Source organism: Alligator mississippiensis, chromosome 1 (genome assembly GCF_030867095.1).
Source record: "Alligator mississippiensis isolate rAllMis1 chromosome 1, rAllMis1, whole genome shotgun sequence".
Lineage (NCBI taxonomy): Eukaryota > Metazoa > Chordata > Crocodylia > Alligatoridae > Alligator > Alligator mississippiensis.
In genome coordinates this window covers 35,989,734-36,013,415 of record NC_081824.1, presented here as the reverse complement: position 1 = coordinate 36,013,415, position 23,682 = coordinate 35,989,734, and the positions used below count along the sequence as shown (strand labels likewise).

General features: G+C 48.5%; 1 protein-coding gene across 2 annotated transcripts in view; it reads left to right on the top strand.

Annotated features, from left to right (window-relative positions):
* The window catches only part of DCDC2C (doublecortin domain containing 2C), a 110,847-nt gene that overhangs the window by 23,241 nt on the left and 63,924 nt on the right, over positions 1 to 23,682 (top strand). For both annotated transcript variants that reach the window (XM_059729860.1, XM_059729855.1), the window contains exon 3: positions 3,378 to 3,454. In XM_059729860.1, the coding sequence (XP_059585843.1) occupies positions 3,378 to 3,454 (77 nt within the window). The remainder of the gene's footprint in view (positions 1 to 3,377; positions 3,455 to 23,682) is intronic.

The window sequence follows — 23,682 nt, the reverse complement described above, 5'->3', positions numbered from 1 at the left end:
AGTTCACGGATGACACCAAGCTAGGAGGAATATTAGATACACTGAAGGGTAGGGCTAGGATTCAGAGTGACCTAGAAAAATTGGATGATAGGCCCAAAAGAAATCTCATGGTCAGAGGGGAAAGAGGGAGAGATTGGGGAGTGGGGGGGAAGGGAGGCAGAGGCTGTGGGGAGCTGGGAGTGGGGGGTGCAGGTGGTTGGGGGCGTAGGAAGGCTGCAGGGGGAAGAATCATAGAAAATTAGGGTTGGAAGGGATGAAGTAACCCCCTGCTCGAAGCAAGACCATCCCCATCTAGATCGTCCTAGTCAAGACTTGGTCTAGCCGGGTTAAAAACCTCCAATGATGGAGATTCCATCACCTCAGTAGGTAACCCGTTCCGGTGTTTCACCACTGTCCTAGTGAGAGAGTTTTTCCTACTATCCAACCTAAACTTCCCTTACCACAACTTGAGATCATTCCTCCTTGTTCTGCCATCTTATCACCACAGAGAACAGTCCAGCTCCACCCACTTGGGAACCTCCCTTCAGGTAGTTAAAGGCTGCTATTAAATCTCCCCTTAGTCTTCTCTTCTGCAGACTACATAAGTCCAATTCCCTCAGCCTCTCCTCAGAAGTCATGTGCTGTAGCTCCTGAACCATTTTTGTTGCCTTCTGTTGGACTGACTCTAACTTGTCCGCGTGCTTTCTTTAGTGGAGGGCCCAAAATTGAACATAGTACTCCAGATGTGGCCTTACCAGTGCAGAATAAAGGGGAATAATCACTTCTGTCGATCTGCTGGTAGTGTTCCTGCTAATGCATATTAGTATGCCGTTAGCTTTCTTCGCAACAAGGGCTCATTGTTGGCTCATATTCAGATTACTGTCCACTGTAACCCCCAGGTCCTTTTAGATGCATAGAGATGAAATAAGATTTGGTCCTATGCCTGATAATAACTGTTGCCCTGATCAGGCCCATTTTTGCATGCTTTTAAAATTATAGGCAATGAGACATGATTGGTATTTGCCATAATCATACTTTATTGTTAAAGAAACATTTAAGAAATGAAAACAATCCTCTATTTACATTATCTTAAGAGGAAGAAGGATACCTCTAAATTCTACTGTGCTAAAACAAATGTTGATAAAGTCAACTGCAGATCATTCCTAATGTCATTATAAACAACTAGCCTAAGTATTGATTAGTAGGCTTTCGCATATTTTGACACAGTTATAAAGAAGGTTTCTTAGTTTTATTGATTGCTGATAGAAAGAAAATATACAAAATTTATATGGTGCTCAATCTATGGCTCACAGGCTAGATCTGGTACATGGACCCGTCATCTGCCCTCATGATTTTGGAAATGTCATGTCATGGGGCAGTGGCAGCATTAATTGCCATGGCTCTGGTGGCAGTTTATGTTTCCACTGCTCCCCTACCCCCAAATTTCCAGTCTTGTAGGGAATAGCATAACTGAGGGGAGGGCGACTGTGGCAGCTGCCGTGGGCATCATCTTTTGTCAGGGGATGCAAAGACAGTGTTCACTGTAGTGGCTGAGTCACTGCCATCGGCATGGTAGCAGTTGACGCTCCCCTATGTGTTGCGATGGCCCCAGGTACAAAGCCGTCCTGCTTTGTCCCTTCAGGGGAGCCCTGCAGGCCAGATGACATGGTCCCACATGCCAGATCTGGCCTGTGGACTGATCCCGTGTCACTTATTTGGCCCACAGGCCAGATGGATAGGGCACCTCTGGTATGCATTATGTGGGCTACCTACTGAATTTTTTTATGTCTTGTCACATATATTTTTCATATACGCCGAATGCAGAGCCAGAGTATCCAGTGACAATGCTTCCTATATGTCATTCATCATACAACAGAGATGCATTGTTATAAATTAATCAAGAGTCTGGTCAGCATGCATTTGTGTACTAGCTCATATGTACCTCTTTTCCAGGTGTTCCACTTGTTTTTTTGAGTGATTTTTGATTGAATGCTATTTTTTTTTTTTTTTTAGTACTGTGCCAAACCCCATAGTCCCAGGAACTGGCACAGGAAGCTGAAAAGGGTAGTTCCCACTTTTATATAGAAAATGCTAGGTGTTAGGGTCACAAGCCAACGGGATGAGGAGAAAGGAACAGGTACAGGTAAATAAACATTAACATAGACGTAGGAACTGGATAAGAGGTAGTAAGCTGTGGTGAATTCACTCAAGAGCAGGTAATAGGTAGTGAGCACTACCAGTGTGGTACATATGCTCAAGGAACTTTAAACCCTCCCACGCCTGCAGAGGCGCTTCCAAACCAGCCTCTGGTCCTGAGAGTGCTCAGTTGTCTGCATGTGCTTCTACATCTGAGTCCCAGTGCTACAGTCCGCAGTCCCAGCTCTGTCACTCCTCCAGAATCTCTGGCCATGTGTTTCCCTCTGCTGCTGCATCCCGGGCTCTGCCTGCTTCCTACCTCCTTTCCCTCTGTCTGCCCGCTCCCAGTGTTGGGGGGGGGGGGGAGGGACAGGTGTTGTAGGCTACTTGCAGTCAGCACAATCTGTAAGACTTCTGCCCAGGGACTCCTGGGAGTTGTAGTCCAAATCCAGAATCAGTGGTGCTGCTCTCCTGCTGTCACACGTTCACATTGCAGTGTATTACATTCAGTACACACAGTATGTTACAGTACTTTGGTTTCAGCCACAGTTTGTTAGGGTAACTTCATAGGGTTTTATGTTGTTGCGGTTGAGTTTTGCTGGGTGTTTTGTTAGTGTTACTGTGAGACTGGCAATACTTTTACACCTACTGAGCCTCTCACTCCTAATGTCTCCTTAGTTTACTGTCACAGTTCTTGGGCTCCAGATTGGCTCTAGAATTCAAGGCAAACAGTTGGCAGTCAGTATGTAAATGCTTGTGTGATCACAATTTTCCTCTCTTGGGGAAGAGAGGTTTTTGGAAGATGAAGCCAGCGCTATCTGTTCTGCTGTGTTTACTACTGTTCTGCATTCCTGTATGGAAACCTCTTTGATTCCAAGTTCCAGTGTTTTATTTTTTGGGTACCAAGTGTTAGAAATGCTGCTGAGTCAACTACGTTTTTCATAGGAGCAAGCTTATGCCACTTGATTGTACTTTTCTGGTTGATTACATTGAGTTAGCAACCTCTGAACAGAATCTTCTACTGGAAAAATGGTGAACATGACACAGGGTCTTGAGGGTAGGAGACATAAAGCAGTGAAAGATTGAGGGCTCTTTCTGACTCTCATTTAACTGATATTAATCTGCATCCTGCCATTGAGTGAAGATAACATTGAAACTGGGACAATTATATGAGCGTTAACCTGTGGTTTTAAAAATAAAATATTTTAAACATCTAGCATTGGGTAATAATGCATGTTTCCTTTTTTTCTTTTTTTTTGCAGGTTAAACCAGTAGTTCATAGTGCCATCCGGGTTCCTTCCAGATGGCAGTTGTTTTATAACAAGCCACGTAATATCAAGTAAGCTCATTGTAAATCATATCTTTAAATTTAGGTTGTTCATTTTCTCCATGTAAATATATACAGAACCCCCAAACATGTTCAGTAGAAACATAAATGCATATAATGGAGCCCAGATACAGTAACATTACTTTGGGAGGGGCAGAGTAAGACTCTATAAGGTTTTCCAAATAGTATATAGGCATGTATTCCAGCCCCACTGGGAAGGGGTTTGTTAGGTGTGGTACCATATTAACAAGCCTGCTGTATGCTGCCTGTACTGTGTATGCGTTGTATCCAATGACTGTTTAAAGCAGGGCTGTCCAATTTCTAAGCCCCTGGGGACCATACCAGCAGGGGCTGCATGCTACCTGGGCTGTACCAGTTGTACCACATGAATGTGCTGCACCAGGCACCCTCCTACTTTGTCCCACAGGTATGTGAGCACAGTCCCTGCCCTGGCCTCCTCTCCCCCCAGTTACAATGCATGCCCACATGGGTACCTCTGCCTGCACTGCTGCACCATGTTGGGCACAATCTTCCCTACACGCACATGTTGCCCCAATGCTCCCCTTCCCCTGGACTCACCATCAGCTTCCTGCGGTGCCACATTGCCCTGGCCCCTAGAGCAAAGGTAGGAAACAGCAGTTGGATGAGGGAAGGAGGAGCCTGGAGACTCCAGCAGCTATTGCTGGAGCAGTGTGGGGAATGGGAACTGGGTGAGAACCTGGGAGCTGTACATTAACCTTCTGAGGGCTGCGTATGGCCTGTGGGCCACCAGTTGGACAGCACTGATTCACAGCAAAATGCATAACCAGCATTGAAGCATGTGTTCCTTCACAGGGCCACAGTCAGCTGCGCTCTTGCTTGCTTACTTGGGGCCCTTTCACTCTTAATTGCCAGCTTCAACAGGATAGATGGAGAATGGTTTCAGCTATGTGTAGTCTCTGTCCTGGGATGTGGGAGACCTGGGTTCAAATCCCCTGAGGGTGAGGTAGACCTATGGCCAAGGTGTCTCATTGGCACATTCAGTGGCGACGTGTAGTGGGTACACGGGAGTGCACATGCACCCCCTGAGAGTGCTGGTACACCCCTTGACTGGCTGCGCTCCCTGCTTAGGCAGTGGGGGCAGGCAGGAGTGCTGGTGCCCACCCTGTGAGTGCCAGCCGAGGAGTGGGAGCACCAGATGTAGCATCGTGGCCACTTCTAGGAGCACTGCAGCTGCTTCTGGAAGTGCTGTGGCTGCTTCTTAGCAAGATTGGTCATGGGGGGACCCCCCTGATCACCGACTGGTTGCTGAGGGGGACCGTGCCCCCCCGACTAAGGTGATACCAGCCTCCCATGGGCACATTTCTTAACAACTAGGTGATTAGGCAAAAAGTGGGTTACCATTACCATCAAGAAGTTGCCAGCTATGGGGTTTTGCTGACGACAGTTTCAGTGGACTCCTGCAAATATATATGCTCTTGTGGTGAAAGTGGATGGCAACGGAGTATAAATGAAATGAGATGTTTAGGTGGCCATCTTGGATTGGGTATGAACATGAGCAGTAGGTGAAGTTTAGATATGTAGGGGCTAAAATGATGAAGGAATGTAGATTTTTAAGCAGAATTTGAGCTGTTTTATTAGAATGAAATGGAAACACAATCAGTTATTTAGAAGCCTAAAACACAGAAGTACCTCTTAGACCAGGGGCAGGCAATTATTTTGGGTGGAGGGCTGCTTAACAAGGTTTGGCGAGTTTTCGAGGGCTGCATAGGTAGCCCTGCCCCTTGAGTTGCCCCTCCCTGGTCTCCTTCTTGGGACTGGATGTCCCACCTCTAACCCCTGACCTTTGCCACTGGAAGTCCCTCCCCATTGCCTCCTGGAAATACTCCTTGGGTGGGGAGGGGGGGGTTGCCATCTTTGAACCAGAAAAAAACCAAATCATACACTAAAAGTCAAACACCTACTATAACATATTTTTATTTTATTACAAAAAATATTTTTGTCATGATTTATGTTTGCGTACTGTATATAGAGGTGATCAAATAATAACTAAAAAAGATTCTTAGTTTTGTATGTTGCGTGGGGGTGGGGTTGGGGGATGTGTGTGTGTGTATGGGGGGGTGTGGGCTGTGGGGGGGTTATGAGGGGATGTGGCTGTGTGTGTGGAGCATAGGTTATGTTGGGGGGTTGTGGGGGTAGAGTGTGGATATGTAGCATTTGTGGGATGAGGGAGGGTGGGGAGGTGTGGGGTCCCCCCCCTACTCTCTCCCCATGCCTCAGGAGTGGCGGGAGCGCTTGTGCCAAGTAGTACATGGCTCCAGCCAGTGCTTCACATTGTGGCAAGAAACTCAGCCCCTGCCAGGCCATCTCTATTGCCGGCACTCCCCATCACACACATGTAGCCCCTGCACTCGTGTGGCACAGGAGGGAAGCCCCATGCTCTGGAGTCAGTTGCTGTTGTCACTCCCTGCCGTGCAGGTCCTGGGAGGGAAGGCACCCAGCTCCAGGATGTGGGGCATCCCTCCTGTGCCACACAAGCGCGGGGGCTGCGCTTGTGCTGTGGGGAGCATGAGCAAAAGAGATGGCCTGGTGGTGGCTGCACACTCCACCACAACGTGCAGCACTGGCTGGAGCCGCATGCTGCCAGGCACCAGTGCCAGGCACAAGCGCCCAAGTGACCCTGCCTGCTGCTGCTGCTGCCTGCAGAGGCTGCGCACCATGGGTGGAGTATGGGGGAGGGGTCCCTACATCCCCCCCATCCACACCCATACCCACACCCTGCCCACCCGAGCTCTGCACTGCTGCCAGCCTCAGCCCCATGCTCTGTGCTCCTGCCTAGCTGCAGCTCCATCCCTGATCCCACCACTTCCCTTCCTGCTGCCCAGAGTGAGCAGGACACCAGAGATGCTGAGCAGGTCCCTGGCAGCTGCAGCAGCAGCAGCTTTGCCCGGAAGCTGCGTATTGGCTGGGCCAGGCCCTTCCACCCACAAGGGTGGGAGTGAGGCACAATAGGCTGTGCTGAGGCACGTATATACACAGATGCCTCACTCCTGCCCTCATGGGTGGAAGGGCTGGGCAGGGTACAGTTTGTTGGTGGGTGCCATGGGCTGATGAAACTGCCTGGTGGGCTGGATCTGGCTTGCGGGCTGTATGTTGCTGTCCCCTGTCTTAAGACATTTGAGCTGTGAAATAGGATCTGGCTGTATGAATCCTACCAATTCATCCAATCACTATTCATTCTTAACCCTTTCTTATCATTCATATCTGTCCTAAGAGAAGTCTGGAAAAAAGAAAAACGAGTTTGCAGCATGACCTGAAATTTAAAAAAATTTGGTCTCCAGCAGGGTGGATTTGATTTAAATCAAATCAATTTAAATCATTATTTAAATCACTGTTTAAATCACTGGTCTGAAAGCTTCTATTTAATCATTGTTTTCTACAAAAAGTGCATTCTTATTTTTTGATATCCTCTGTTCATTTAACTTTTTGAAACTTTGCACTTTTAGAGGGTGGTAAGGGCTTGACTCTGTGTACACAAACTTGCAGAGAGATAACAGGGCAGATGGGTAAGTAATCAGGTCTGTTCTGTCTCATCTTCACATACTGCTGTTAATATTATCTCTGGAGAGACAAATCCACAGTTTGAGAACTGAAACTAAGCATCACAGAGATTCTAGATTGAGCACTGAGTCCCATTGGATAGAGTGGTCTTCTTTAATCTTTACTAATCTGTAGAGGAGCCTCTGGGAACCCCATAAGATTGGGCCTCTTTTATAGTTCATGGCCTGTTGTGACCTATTTATAAAACTTCTCTAAAAAGGTTACATGAATTGATTGTTTCAAATAGTATATAATTAGAAGTTATAAGTACTATTCCATGATGGTATCTTTGAGCTTTAACATCTCTTAAATTGAAACTATCTTTATATAGGGTTTTTTTTAATAAAAAGCATCTTAAGAAAAAATATGATTAAATAAAAATAATTATTTAAGTAAAAAATCAGATTTTTTTTTTAATTTTGTAAAAAATAGATAAAATTGATTTTTATCCACCCTGGTCTCCAGCAAATGGAAGTGTAAAATTAATTCTGTATTTGCGGACTTTACACAGAAAGGGTCCTCTTTTTTATCCTTCAGGAAGTTAAGTAAAGAACTTTCTATGATCTCAGCTGTCATCATTTGGTGAAGTATAGATGCCTTTGGTAGTAATCCTGATCCAGCCCATTTGAAGTCTTTGCAAGTTAAAAACAGTACTTTTAAAATTAATAGCACAAGGAAATAGGAAGCTAGTGTAGTTTTCAGAACCCAGATAGAACATGCTTCTGATAGGAATAGGCTGATGTTGAAATGATTATTCTTTCCATTATGTGAATGAAATTTAAATTAATTTTAGTGTCAAAGCCAAAAAGATTTGAGGTTAAAAATGTAGACTAAGGAGTATTTATGACATTGAGTGTGATTTTCATTTCAGTTTCAACCTTATGTATAATTCTCAAGCACTAGACATCTTAGGATCATAGGAAGTAGGGCTGGAAGGGACCTTACAAGGTCATCTAGTTCAAACCCCTGTTCAAGGCAGGATCATACCTGACTAAACTATCTCAGTCAAGTGTCTGTCTAACTTGCTCTTGAAAACTTTCATGGTTTGAGAGTCTACAAGTTCTCTAGGTAGCTAACATATGAACTGCCGTTTACTGCATTAGACGGTAGGTCCAACTTGCCCAGTATCCTGTGTCACAGTGGCAGAGAGTGGATGCTTAAAGGGAGAGTGAGCCGGGTATGACCAGGGTTTTTTTGGTACTGTTCTTCTCTCATTTGTAGCCTCCAGCATTAAAGTTTAGGAAGTTCTAATTCAGAGGCTGTATCCCCAACTGCCATCAATAGCTACTGATGCATCTTTCATCCAATAATTTGTCTCGTCCCTGTTTGAATATGGATAAAATGTCAGCTTCCACAACATCTTGTGACAATGAGTTCCCTGTTTTAATTATATGCTGTATGAAAATGATCTTTCTTAGTTTAACTTAATACCTACTAGTTTTGTTTTATGACCCTTAATTCTTGCATTGTGAGAGACAGTAAATATTAAATTCAAATTACTTTCTCTTTACCATTTAGTATTTTATAGACTCTTATCATCTCCCTCCTCAGGTGTCTCTTTTCTAAACTGGATAGGCCTAACCTTTTTAGTCTCTCCTCATATAACAGCCTCTACATGCTTCTAACCACCTTTGTTGCTCTTCTTTGTAGCTTTTCTTGTTCTTCTGTATCCTTTTTGAGATGTGGGGACCAAAACTTGGCTCACTATTGAATATGTGATTCATAGATGCTAGGGGTGGAAAAGACCTCAATTGATCATTGAATCTGACCCCCTGCCCGTAGCAGGAAAAGGTGCTGGGGTCATGTGACCCCAGCCAGGTGCTTGTTCAGTCTCTTCTTGAAGACCCCCAAGGTAGGGGAGAGTACCACCTCCCTTGGAAGCCTGTTCCAGATTCTGGCAACCCTAACCATGAAAAAGTTCTTTCTGATGTCCAACCTAAATCTATTCTCTATCAGCTTGTTGCCATTGTTTCTGGTTATTCTAAGGGGTGCTGTGGCAAACAGAGCATCTCCTATTTCCTGCTGTCACTCCAAGTCTTCCGCCCCGGTGAATTTGTATACTGCCAGAAGATCCCCCCCTCAGCCTTCTCTTGTGGAGGCTGAAAAGGTCCAGGTCCCTCAGCCTTTCTGCACAGGGCCTTCTGTGCAGGCCTGTAGCCATACAAGTGGCCCTCCTCTGGACCCTCTAAAGGTTGTCCACATCCCTCTTGAATTGTGGCGCCCAGAATTGGACACAGTACTCCAGCTGCGGCCTGATCAGTGCCACATAGAGGGAAAATATCACCTCCCTGGACCTGTTCATGATGCACCTACTAACATAGATTCATAGATGTTAGAGTCGGAAGAGACCTCAATAGATCATCAAGTCTGACCCCCTGCATAGGCAGGAAAGAGTGCTGGGTTCAGATGACCCCAGCCAGATGCCCATCTAACCTCCTTTTGAAGACCCCCAGGGTAGGGGAGAGCACCACCTCCCTTGGGAGCCCATTCCAGGATTTGGCCACTCTAACCGTGAAGTTCTTCTTAATGTCCAGTCTAAATCTGCTCTCTGCTAGCTTATGGACATTATTTCTTGTGACCCCTAGGGGCGCCTTGGTGAGTAGAGCCTCACCTATTCCCTTCTGTGCTCCCATAATGAATTATAGGCAGCCACAAGGTCGCCTCTCAACCTTCTCTTGCGGAGGCTGAAGAGGTCCAGGTGCCCTAGTCTCTCCTCGTAGGGCTTGGCCTGCAAACCCTTAACCACATGAGTGGTCCTTCTCTGGACCCTCTCCAGGTTATCCACATTCCTCTTAAAGTGCGGTGTCCAAAACTGCACGCAGTACTCCAACTGCGGTCTGACCAGTGCCCAATAGAGGGGAAGTATCACCTCCTTGGTTCTGTTTGTCATGCATCTGCTGATGCATGATAAAGTGCAGTTAGCTTTGCTGATTACTTCATCACACTGACAACTCATGTTCATCTTGGAGTCCGCTTAGACTCTGAGATCCCTTTCCACTTCCGTGCTGCTGAGCAGGTCATTCCCTAGGCTGTAGGTGTGCTGGACATTTTTCCTCCCTAGGTGCAGCACTTTGCATTTCTCCTTGTTAAATCACATTCTGTTGTTTTCTGCCCATTTGTCCAACCTGTCCGGGTCTGCCTGTAGTTGTTCCCTGCCCTCCCGTGTGTCCACTTCTCCCCACAGTTTTGTATCATCTGCAAACTTGGACAGAGTACACTTCACTCCCTTGTCCTAGTCACTGATGAAGACATTGAAGAGTATTGGTCCAAGGACCGAGCCCTGCGGGACCCCACTGCCCACGTCCTTCCAGGTTGATACTGACCCATCCACCACCATTCTCTGGATATGACCCTCTATCCAATTTGCCACCCACTGGACTGTGTAATCATCCAAGTCACAGCCTCTTAATTTGTTCACCAGTATGGGGTGGGATACCGTATTGATGGCCTTCCTGAAGTCTAAGTAAACGATGTCTACCCCTATTCCTGCGTCCAGGTGTTTTGTAACCTGGTCATAAAAAGAGATTAGATTAGTCAGGCATGATCTGCTTGCTACAAATCCATGCTGGTTTCCCCTCAGCATAATTTTTCCTGCTGGGCTCTCATATATGAGCCTTAATAATCTTTTCAAAGACTTTAGCAAGGATGGAGGTAAGACTGACTGGCCTGTAGTTGCCTGGATCCTCCTTCCTCCCCTTCTTGAAAATAGGGACCACATTGGCCCTTTTCCAGTCCTCCGGGACCTGGCCCATGCACTACGAGCGCTCAGATATTCTTGCCAGTGGCTGTGCAATGACATCAGCCAGTGCCTTCAGTACCTTCGGATGGAGCTTATCCGGGCCTGCTGACTTAAATGCATCCAGTCCTTCCAAGTGACTCTGAACCATCTCAGGGTCAATGCTTGGTAGTCTGTCAGGGCTTGAGTCAGAGGGCTGCTGTTGTTTCTCTATCATCCCATTGTGAGACTTGTTTTGCCCCTCGTTTAGGAACACCGAGGCAAAGAACTCATTGAGGAGTTCAGCCTTGTCCCCACTGTCTGTCACCAATTGCTTTTGCCCGTTCAGTAGTGGTCCTATACCACCCTGGGCCTTCCTTTTACTCCCTATATATCTGAAAAACAATTTTTTGTTATCCTTAACTTGGGATGCCATCCTCAGCTCCATGGTAGCTTTGGCCTTTCTAACTGCCTCCATACAACTGCGAGCTGAGGAGGCATACTCCTCTTTAGCTCTTTCTCCCTGTTTCCACTGCTTCTATCCCCCCTCTTTGCCCTTAGGCTGCTTTTTGGGGGATTTAGTCCCCTTTGGGGGCCTAAAATGTCTTTATACAAACGTCAGGAGTATGGGGGACAAGCAGGAGGAGCTTGCACTCTTGCTTGCTAGCACCCAGTATGACCTAGTCAGACTAACCGAGACATGGTGGTATTCTACACATGACTGGGCGGTAGGCATTGAGGGGTATAGGTTGTATAGGCGTGACAGAGTGGGGAAAAAAGGTGGGGGGGGAGTAGCGCTTTATGTTAAGAAGCACTATATGTCTTCCACCATTAAGGTGGGGGTGGAGGAGGGGAACACCAAGGCATTGTGGGTTAGGATCCAGGGGGGCCAGGGGAAAAGGACTTGGTTGTGGGGGTCTACTACAGGCCTCGTCATCAGGATCAAGAGGTAGACGATGTATTCTCTGGGCAGCTTGCAGATGCCACACAGGCGAGGGAGGCGGTGGTCATGGGAGATCTAAACTACCCAAATATCTGCTGGGAGGAGCAGACAGCCAAAACAAGCCGCTCATGGAGGTTCTTACACTGTGTGCAGGACCTCCACCTAACCCAGGTGGTGTCTAGTCCTACCAGGGGTAGTGCCTGGCTTGACCTGGTCTTAGCAACAGGGGATGATCTCATGGGGAGCATGCGAGTTCATGGTAGCCTGGGAGATAGTGACCATCGCTTGGTTGAGTTCACTATCTAGTGAAGGGTGGGTAAAGTAACTAGTGGGGCTAAAGTGTTGGACTTCAGAAGGGCCAACTTTAGCAAGTTTAGAAGGCTGGTTAGTGAGGGGATGCAACTCAAGAACATAGAGCATATGGGGGTCCAGGAGTGTTGGAGGTATCTCAAGGGAGTGATCCTTGGGGCTCAAAAGGAGTCTATCCCATTATGTAGGAAGGGAGGTAAGGGGGCAAAAAAGCCCCCTTGGCTGAACAGGGAATTCCAGGAGAGTCTGGGCGTAAAGAAAGAGATGTATAGGCAATGGAAGCAGGGAGCAGCCACCAAGGAGGAATATATCTCCCTGGCGCACTATTTCAGGGAATCAGTTAGACAGGCCAAGGCGGGGCTTGAGCTCAGGCTGGCTTCAACAATCAAGGACAATAAAAAGTCCTTCTTCAGGTATATAGCGGGCAAAAGGAAAGCTCAGAGCAACATTGGGCCCCTGCAGGACAAATCAGGACAGTTGGTGTTTGATGCGGGGGAAAAAAGCAGAGCTCTTCAATGAGTTCTTCGCTTCAGTATTTCTATGTACTGACCAAGCCAATTCCCCCACCTTGATCATGACGGATGTCCACAGGGCACCAGTCCGCCTACGGTTAGTTCTGAAATAGTTAAGGAGCTCCTGGAGGAGCTGGATAGGTACAAGTCAGCAGGCCCGGATGACCTCCATCCACAGCTGCTGAAAGAATTGGCCAGTGTCATAGCTGAGCTGCTGGCACAGCTGTTCGAGCACTCGTGGTGCTCTGGCCAGGTCCCTGAGGACTGGAGAAGGGCCAATGTGGTGCCCATTTTCAAGAAAGGGAGAAGGGATGAGCTGGGTAACTTTAAACCAGTCAGTTTTACCTCTATTCCTGGGAAAATGCTAGAGAAAATAATCAAAGAACACATTTGTGCAGGCCTAGCAGGGGAAACAATGCTGAGGGGAAACCAGCACGGGTTTGTCACAGGTAGATCCTGCCTGACAAACCTTGTAGCCTTCTATGACCAGGTCACACACTGCCTGGACGCGGGAGCTGAGGCTGATGTCATCTTCCTGGACTTTAGGAAGGCCTTCGACACAGTTTCGTACCCTATCCTCATTGGGAAGCTAGCAGACTGTGGAGTGGACGCCTACACGGTCAGGTGGGTGGCCATCTGGCTTAAGGACCGCACCCAGAGATTGGTGGTGGATGGTTCCTTCTCGACCTGGAGGGAGGTGGGCAGTGGGATCCCACAGGGTTCGGTCCTCGGACCGATATTATTTAATATCTTCATCAGCAATTTGGACGAGGGCATGGAGAGCACCCTTTCCAAGTTCGCTGATGATACCAAGTTATGGGGCAAAGTTAGTACACCGGAGGGCAGGGAGCAGATTCAGGCTGACCTGGACAGGTTGGATCAATGGACAGAGAGAAATAGGATGCAGTTTAATAAAGATAAATGTAAGGTACTCCACCTGGGAAGGAGGAACCTCCAGCACACCTATAGGTTGGGGAGTGTCCTTCTCAGCAGCTCGGAGGCAGAGAGGGATCTTGGAGTCATAATTTACTCCAAGATGAACATGAGCCGGCAGTGTAACGAGACCATCAACAAGGCCAATCGCACCTTGTCGTGCATTAGCAAGTGCATGACTAATAGATCAAAGGAGGTGATGCTCCCCCTCTATGCGGCACTGGTCAGGCCGCAGTTGCAGTACTGTGTCCAGTTTTGGGCACCACACTTCAAGAGGAACATGGGGAATCTCGAGAGGGTCCAGAGGAGGGCCATTGACATGATTAGTGGCCTTCGTGATAGACCGCACGGGGGGACGTTGAGAGAGCTGAATCTCTTCAGCCTTCACAAGAGACAGCTGAGGGGAGATCTTGTGGCCGCCTATAAATTTACTAGGGGAGGTCAACGGGGAATAGGGGAAATGCTGTTTATTAAGGCGCCCCAGGGAGTGACTAGGAATAATGGGTGTAAACTAGTTGAGAGTGGATTTAGTTTAGATATTAGGAAGAAATTTTTCACAGTAAGGGTGGCCAGGATCTGGAATGGGTTTCCAAGAGAGGTGGTGCTACCACCTAGCTTGGAGGTCTTCAAGAGGAGGCTAGATAGTCACCTGGCTGGGGTCATCTGACCTCGGTCCTCTTTCCTGCCAGGGGTAGACACGATGACCCATTGTGGTCCCTTCCGACTGTACAAACTATGAATCTATGCTCTGGATTTCACTGGTCAGCCAAGGAAGCCTCTTGGCCCCTTTCCCCCATTTTCCCTGCATTGGGATTGTAATTAGCTCTGCTAATTACTTTGTCACATTGACAACTCATATTCATCTTGGAGTTGACAACGACTCCAAGATCTCTTTCTACTGCTGTGCTGCTGAGAAGGTCACCTCCCAGCCTATAGGTGTGCTGGTGATTCCCTCTCCCTAGGTGCAGCACCTTGCACTTGTCCTTGTTGAACTGCATCGTATTGTTCTTGCCCACTTCTCTAACCTAGTCCCTTAGTTCGGAGTCTTCTGCGAATTTGGACAGAGTGCTTTCCATGCCCTCATCCAGGTTGCTGATGAAGATATTGAACAGCACCAGCCCAAGGACTGAGCCTTGGGGACCCCACTGCCTACATCTTTCCAGGTCAATACCTACCCATCCACCACCACCCTCTAGGTACGACCCTTAAGCCAATTTGCCACCCACATGACTGTGTAATTACCTATGGCACAGCCATTCAATTTATTTATGAGAATAGCATGGGATATCACGTCGAAGGCCTTAAAGTCCAAGTAGATGACTTCTATCTTGACTCCTGCATCTAAGTATTTAGTAACCTGGTCATAGAAAGAAACAAAGTTAGTCAGGCAGGATCTACCTGCTATGAACCCGTGCTGGTTGCCCTTCATCAATATATTACCTGCTGGACTCCTACAAATGTGATCCTTGATAATTTTTTCAAGGATTTTCTCAAGGATAGAGGTGAGACAAACTGATCTATAGTTACCCAGATCCTCCTTCCTCCCCTTCCAGAAAATAGGGACCACATTGACCCTTTTCCAGTCCTCTGGGACCTCACCTGAGCACCATGAGTGCTCAAACAGCCATGCCAGTGGCTCTGTTATGATACTGGCTAATTCTTTCAGCACCCTTGGATGGAGCTCATCCGGTCCCGCTGACTTAAGCACATCTAGCCCCTCCAAGTGTCTCTTTTCTATGTTGGTGCTGACAGTGGGCTAATGTTCCTCCTGCTTCTATCTGTAATGCATTTGGGAGATTTTCTAGATCTGTGTTCAAGAATACAGAGACAAAAAACTCACTGAAGAACTCTGCTTTGTCCCTCCTATCTGTCACCAAATGTGGATGTGGCATGGATTTTTAAAGGAGCATAATACTTTCTGTTTTGTTTACAATTCCTAGCCTTATATTTAGAGCACTTAACCTCATAGTCAGAAAGTTATTCCTAACCTCCAACCTAAATTTCCTCTGCTGTGGCTTGAGGCTATTATTCCTAGTCCTGTCCCGTGCAGGCACAGAGAAAAGCCCATCTGCCTCCTCATAATCACCCTTCAGGTCTTTGAAGACCATTATCAAATTCCCCTTCAGTCTTCTCTATTAAAGAGTTCAGACTAACCAGTTCTCTTGGCCTTTCTGCATAAGTTATACTTTCAAGGCCTATAATCATTTTTGTTGCTCTTTGCTGTACTTTCCAAACTGTCCACATCTTTCATGAAGTGTGATGCACAAAGGTGGACACAGTGCTCCAGGTAAGGCCTCATCACTGCCAAATAGAATAGAAGAATCACTTCCCTTCATTTGCAACTGTTAATACAACTCAGGATGCCATTAAGTTTTATTGCAACAAGAACACACTTTTGACTCGCATTCAACATCTGTTCCACTGTGACCTCCAGGTCCTTCTCAGCAGTACTGAAGCCTAGCCAGTACAGTTCAGTCTGTATTTATGCAATAATTCCATCACAAATGAAGGACTTTACACTTGTCCTTTTTGAATTTCATCTGATTGTTTTATCTCTAGTTTATCCAGGTCATTCTGAATCCAGTCCTACCATCCACAATATCTCCACTCAACTTGGTGTCATTTACAAATTTGCTGCACATACATTCAATCTCATCATCCAGTCATTCATGATTAGTCTTTCTTGGGTAGATTCAGATAACAGAACATTGGGATGGATAGACAGATTAAGTCATCAAATACATTTCCATGAACATTCCATATTGCACTGTGTTTTCTAGTGCATTGTTTAAATATTTCCAGGAGTAGATGCTTCAAATCATGGTTCAGGAGATTATCCTGCAATTATTTTATTTCCCACCATCAGGAAGTTTTTCGGTATATTTTTCTTAATTTTATTCCATACAAGTTATGCCTTTTTGTAACATATTTCAGAAGATAAGTGTTCTTAAAATGTTACCATCTCACCACTTCTTTTTGTAAATCCAGTTCTCTGTTTTAATGCATGATCTCTGTACGTTATATGAATGTACTAGAAATTCCACTAGATGGCCCCAAATATCTTTGAAAGCTAACTTGTATTATTTTTAAATTTTCTTTTAAACTGGCATTCAGGTATAAATATTTGCTCTTGATTACAATTTGACATACTTTACTAGAACTCATACTAAGCTTTTTCAGTACTTAAAAAAAAATTGTACATGCCTTTCTGAGAAGCTTTGAGTATATCACAGTATTTTTACCTACAGAGAGAATTGTGAATGCACATATAATTCAAATGTGCAGTCACGAATTATGGTGTCCAGATGGTTTTGCAATAACAAGGAGTAAAAGGACAAGGTAAAAGTTAAAGGGATGCATGGAAGCCATGCTGAACAGGACATTTAAAACTGAACTGGACAAACTATAAATACATTAATAATTAGCAATTAATAAATGTTTATATTGTCTTTACTTGTTAGCTGCCTCTTGGTACACGTTTCAAGGAGAATGTAATGCAATACCACATGTGATATAATGAAACTATGAGGATGGTAAAAGAGAGAGATTTTGAAGTACAGTACAGCAGTGGTTCTCAACCTTTTTTTGTATCAGGACCCATTTGTAAACGATGGCCAGTCCTGACCCATTGCCCCTCACTCTAGACTCGCTGCCCCCCACCCCAGGTCCCAGCCCCACAGTGTGTGGGACAGGGGGTGGGGTGGGTGGGGCATGGAGAGCCCCAAGCAGCCTGTTGCAAACTTGAACTCTGCCAGCCTGTAAAGGAAAAGCCATGGTTTCCCACATGTTTCTCCTTTAAAGGAGAATCCATTTTTAAAGTTTGTTGATCCATTTTTAAAGTTTGTTCAGGACCCTTTCATATAGTCTTGCAACCCACTTTTGGGTTGCAACCTACGGGTTGAGAAGAACTGCATGAGAGCAATACCCAGTTTTGCAGTACCCAGTCAGCATAAAGACTAAGTACAGACAGTCAAAAAGCCCCAGGCTGAATTGATTGAATCTTTTTGTAGGTTTCTGTATAGTGCATAGATTGAACTGAAAATAAAGTGAACTGACATTCACTTTGAAACCAGAAAGGCAGACAGACTGATCCAATGGCCCATACCAGTAGCTGTGGGGAACTAGAGCACATCTCCCAGCTTGCTGGCCACTACTGAAGGCACCCAGGGCTCATCCTTGATTGGCTGCTCAGCACCCCCCCCCCAGCCCCTTACTATCCCCACCCAGGGGGACCAGGCCCTCCAGCCCAAGGATGGCTGGATCCCCCAGCCTCAGTGGGGATTCCCTACCTCTGGCATGGCTCCCGAGCTCTGCCCCTGGTGCGGAGAAGAGATTCCCTCCTCCCACCCCTCAATATGGGCATGCAGGGCTTGGTCCCACACCCACAGGTGAGAGAGGAACAGTCCCTACAGCCTGGGGCTGGCTGGATTCTGCAGCCTCAGAGAGGGTTCCCTGCCCCTGGCTTGGTCTTCTGAGCCCTGCTTCGGTGCAGAGAGGGGATTTCCCTCCCCCCGCCCCTGTTCCATCCCTCAGTATGGTCCTGCAAACATGGCAGCACTTTAATTGAAGCAGCCACTCTGCCCCTGTCAGCCCCTGCCAACTCGCTGCAGGGCCCAGCCCTACGGGACCATACTGAGGGATGGGACGGGGGCAGGGGGGGGGAGGGAAATTCCCTCTCTGCACTGCTCGGAAGACGATGCCTGGAGATGCTAATGCATGAGATGCAGGAGCCTGCTGGAGCATGGTGATTGTCATGCTCAAGCAGACTCGATTGAGTCTGCTCTGACATGCTGTAACTACAGCGTGTTGGAGCAGTCTGTGCTTTTGTATAGGTGCACTCTGAAAAAAGGGGGTCGGGGCCAAGGGAACTCAGCTCTGCTCTCTAGGCTGCGGGAGTGGGGGGGGTGCAGTGGAGGCACAAGCCCGGCAGAGGGGGCTTTCCCATCCCTGTGCCCTACAGACCCCAGCTGGAGGGCTGGTCCTGGGCTAGGAGTATGTGTTCCATGCTCCCCCAGCTCCTTGGATGCAGGGCAGCTAGTGAGGGGTAGCGCTAAGGCAATTCCAGCCTGGCTTGAGGGCCTGTGGAGGGTGGGGTGATAAGCCCCACAGTGGGGCTTATCACCCTAGTCCTTGTGCTGTGCAGACCCGGGCTAGAGGGGCTTGGGTTTTGTTCCCCTGTCCCCATCCTGCCAGGCAGAGGCTATGCAGAGGCTAGGTCTTAGAGGCTTTACTGCCTCAACTCTGTGAAATCAGAGGGCAGGGCCAGGCCTGCTCTTTTGGAGCTGCCTAGGCTGCAAAGCGTCCTGGGATGCTGGGGGACTGTGAGATAACTTGAATCATAGATTCATAGATGTTAGGGTCGGAAGGGACCTCAGTAGATCATCGAGTCCGACCCCCTGCATAGGCAGGAAAGAGTGCTGGGTCTAGATGACCCCAGCTAGATGCTTATCTAACCTCCTCTTGAAGACCCCCAGGGTAGGGGAGAGCACCACCTCCCTTGGGAGCCCGTTCCAGACCTTGGCCACTCGAACTGTGAAGAAGTTCTTCCTAATGTCCAATCTAAATCTGCTCTCTGCTAGCTTGTGGCCATTATTTCTTGTAACCCCCGGGGGCGCCTTGGTGAATAAAAACTCACCAATTCCCTTCTGTGCCCCCGTGATGAACTTATAGGCAGCCACAAGGTCGCCTCTCAACCTTCTCTTGCGGAGGCTGAAAAGGTCCAGTTTCTCTAGTCTCTTCTCATAGGGCTTGGTCTGCAGGCCCTTAACCATACGAGTGGCCCTTCTCTGGACTCTCTCCAGGTTATCCTCATCCCTCTTGAAGTGCGGTGCCCAGAATTGCACGCAGTACTCCAACTGCGGTCTGACCAGTGCCCAATAGAGGGGAAGTATCACTTCCTTGGATCTATTCGTCATGCATCTGCTGATGCACGATAAAGTGCCATTGCTTCTCTGATGGCTTTGTCACACTGCTGGCTCATGTTCATCTTGGAGTCCAATAGGACTCCAAGATCCCTTTCCACTTCCGTGCCATCCAGCAGGTCATTCCCTAGGCTGTAGTTGTGCTGGACATTTTTCCTCCCTAGGTGCAGCACTTTGCATTTCTCCTTGTTGAACTGCATTCTGTTGTTTTCTGCCCACTTGTCCAACCTGTCCAGGTCTGCTTGCAGCTGTTCCCTGCCCTCCGGCATGTCCACTTCTCCCCATAGCTTTGTGTCATCCTCAGACTTGGATAGAGTACATTTCACTCCCTCGTCCAAGTCGCTGATGAAGACATTAAAGAGTATCGGTCCAAGGACCGAGCCCTGCGGGACCCCACTGCCCACACCCTTCCAGGTCGAAACCGACCCATCCACCACGACTCTCTGGGTGCGACCCTCTAGCCAATTCGCCACCCACCGGACTGTGTAGTCATGCAAGTCACAGCCTCTTAACTTGTTCACCAGTATGGGGTGGGATACCGTATTGAAGGCCTTCCTGAAGTCTAAGTATACGACATCCACCCCTCCTCCTGTGTCCAGGCGTTTCGTAACCTGGTCATAAAAAGAGACTAGATTAGTCAGGCACGATCTGCCTGCCACGAACCCGTGCTGGTTTCCCCTCAGCATAATTTGTCCTGCTGGGCTCTCGCAAATGTGAGCCTTGATAATTTTTTCAAAGATTTTGCCAAGGATGGAGGTGAGACTGACTGGCCTATAGTTGCCCGGGTCCTCCATCCTCCCCTTCTTGAAAATGGGGACCACATTGGCCCTTTTCCAGTCCTCCGGGACTTTGCCCGTGCGCCACAAGCTTTCAAATATTCCCGCCAGTGGCTCTGCAATGATGTCGGCCAGGGCCTTCCGCACCCTCGGATGGAGCTCATCCGGGCCTGCCGACTTAAAGGTGTCCAGTTCTTCCAAGTGACTGTGCACCATCTCAGGGTCTACGCATGGTAGTCTGGTGCCTTGCTGCTGCCTCTCTACAACCCCAGTGAGAAACTTGTCGCGCCCCTCACTTAGGAACACTGAGGCAAAGAACTCATTGAGGAGTTCAGCCTTGTCCGCCCTGTCCGTCACCAATTGTTTCTGCCCATTTAGCAGGGGTCCTATTCCTCCCTGGGCCTTCTTTTTACTCCCTATATATCTAAAAAACAATTTCTTGTTGTCCTTTACTTGGGATGCCATCCTCAGCTCCATGGTAGCTTTGGCCCGTCTGACTGCCTCCCTACAAGCACGAGCAGAGGAGGTATATTCGTCTTTGGTGATCTCTTCCTGTTTCCACTTTTTATGTGCTCCCCTTTTGGCCCGTAGGCTGCCCTGGATTTCTCTGGTCAGCCAAGGAAGCCTTCTGGCCCCTTTCCCTCTTTTTCCTCGCATTGGGATCGTCTCGCTTTGTGCCCGAAGGATCGTTTCCTTAAGGCACAGCCACCCTTCTTGGGCTCCCATCACTTCAAAACTCCTACTCTGCAGTGCGTCCTTGACTAATCGCCTGAGTTCATTGAAATCAACTTTCCTAAAGTCTAGCACTTTCACCCTACTAGTTACCTTACCCACTCAACGTCTTATGTTGAATTCTATTATTAGGTGATCACTGTCCCCCAGATGGCTACCGATCTGGAGGTCCCCTACCATGTCATCCCCCGTTGCCAATACCAGATCCAGTATGGCATTCCCCCTAGTGGGACCGTGTACCTCCTGTGTCAGGTGGAGGTCCTGTACATAGGTTAGAAACCTGCGTGAATGGTGGGACTTTGCCGTCTGCATCTCCCAGCAGATGTCTGGGTAGTTTAGGTCCCCATAACTACTGCCTCTTTAGCTTTTATGGTCTCCGAGAGCTGCCTCAGGAGCCCCGAATCTATTTCATCCCCTTGGTGTGGGGGTCTGTAGCAGACCCCTACCACCAAATCCCTTTCTCCTTGCCCCCCATGTAGCCTAACCCACAATCCTTCTACTTCCTCATCCTTTGATTCCGTCTTGATGAGGATGTATATTGCTCATTGACATAGAGCGCAACCCCTCCCCCTTTTTTCCCCACCCTGTCCTTTCTGTACAATCTATAATCCTCAATATGTACCGCCCAGTCGTGGGACGAATCCCACCAAGTTTCCGTTAGCCCTACTAAGTCATAGGTGTTTTGTGCAAGCAGGAGCGCTAGTTCATCCTGCTTGTTCCCCATGCTCCTAGCATTAGTATATAGGCACTTGAGCCCTGCGACAGGTGCCTTTGCTGCCCCCCCACTCCGAGTCCCAAGGGGCCCCTTATTTCTTACCTTCTCGTTTCTTACCTGTGCCGTAGTGCTGGCCGCCCCGTGTCTTGCAGGTTCCCAATGCTCTCTTTCTTCAGGCTGGGCTGTCCTTGTGGGTGCCACATGGTTTGGTGGTCCACAGCTTCCCCCGCCCTCATCTTCCCCTCCCCCCGGCGAGCCTAGTTTAAAGCCCGCTGGAGGAGATCCGCCAACCTAGAAGAAAACACACGCTTACCTTTGGGGGACAGGTGAAGCCCATCCCAACTGAGCATGTCCCTCGTCGTGATGTGCGGGTCGTTGTCCAGGAAGCCGAAGCCTGCCTCAAGACACCTCTGCCGAAGCCGCCAGTTGGTCTCTCGGATGCAGTTCTCATGCCGTCTTCCGCGTCCATTCACTGGTAGGATGGAAGAGAATACCACCTGTGCACTGAACTCCCTCAGCACGCCGCCCAGAGCACTGTAGTCTGCCATCAGGTGATCGGGGGTTCTTCTGGCTTCATCATTAGTACCCACATGGACTAGGACCATGGGGTAGTAATCGGTGGGCTTGATCCTGGCCTGGATTACCTCCGTCACATCCCGAATCTTTGCTCAGGGCAGGCAGTATACCTCTCGTGTTGAGGGGTCCTGGCGACAGATGGGCCCTTCCGTACCTCTCAGGATGGAGTTGCCCATGACGAGCACTTGTCGCCTCCTCCTCTGGGTCTGCTTGGATCTTTTTACCTGTTTGGAGCGTGTAGAATGTGGTGTTGCTTCCTGCCCAAGAGTGTCCTCCTTTCCTTCCATCTCCTGCAGGGTCTCCAGGGCCTCATACCTGTTCTCCAGTCGGACTGGAGGAACTGGTATCTGTTTGCTGCGAGCAGCTCCGGTCCTGGATGTGACTGTCTGCCACTCTGCTGTGGAGGGCACTCCTCGGGATGCTTCTTCCTTAGGTGCCTGGTCCTGCAGGGAAAAGAAATAGCCGTCAATTTCATCCTCCGCCTCCCTGATCCCCCTCAGCCTGCTAACCTCCTCCTGGAGCTCCCTCACCTGCGCCTCCAGAGCCCTAAGATGGGCTCCTGCCGGACAGGTGTGGGGGCCCCCAATCTCTTCCCCCCCCCCGGCCCTGCTGGGGATCCCCTGCAGGCCAGGAGGTAGGGGGACATCAGCTCCCCCATGGGCTCGGTCTGGGTGGAGGCCTCAGACCAGCCCTGGGTAGGCTTGGCCCCCTGGGCAGAGGCCCTAGCAGCACTTCTCGTCGACACCATTCTAAGCTGCTGTCTGTAGATCTGTGTGGTGTCTACGCCCTACCTGTACAGGAGTCTCTCTCCTGGCCCTTCCTGCCCGCCCGCTGGTGCGAACACCTGCGCAAACGACGGCGCGCTCTCACAGAGCGCGCCTGTTTGCGCGCTCTGTTCACGCTGCGCGGCTCAGGAGCGCGGCTCCCTACCAGCTCAGCTGTATGGGACCCAGGGGGCTTCCCCTCCGGATCCGGCTCAGCTGTGCCTGGTCCCTCTGCCCCACTTACCTTCGGGAGATCAGCTGTTGCTGCCCCCGCTGCCGATTCCTCTGCTGCTGCTGCTGCTGCTGCTGCCACCTCCGCCTCCGGTCAGCAAGTTAGTAAGGGGGCACGCATGCGTGCGGGACACACGTGTGCCTGGATCCTCTCCTTCCCGCTGCTGGTTCCCGAGTGCGAATCGGGAGGGGATCTGGGACAGAAGTTCCATAAACTGGTTTGACATAAATCGGTTAAGTCTGATACTACATCCATCCAGGTTTATTTTAAACCGGTTTTGAACATTTTGAAAGTGGTTTATATTCACTGAACTTCTGTTCTGTTACAGGTTTAAACCCATTTCTGTCACTTAAATTGGTTTATGTGTAACTTCTGTCCCTAGAAAGTGGCTGATTTAAGACACAACAGTTCAGTGGAAAATATTGTTCACATAGAAACACACTGTTGATATAAAAGCTAGCAGAGCTGGCTCCTATGCCAGGCTTCTTCTCTGGCCTGGGGTAAGGAGTTTGTCTCCAAAAATCTACACTTCT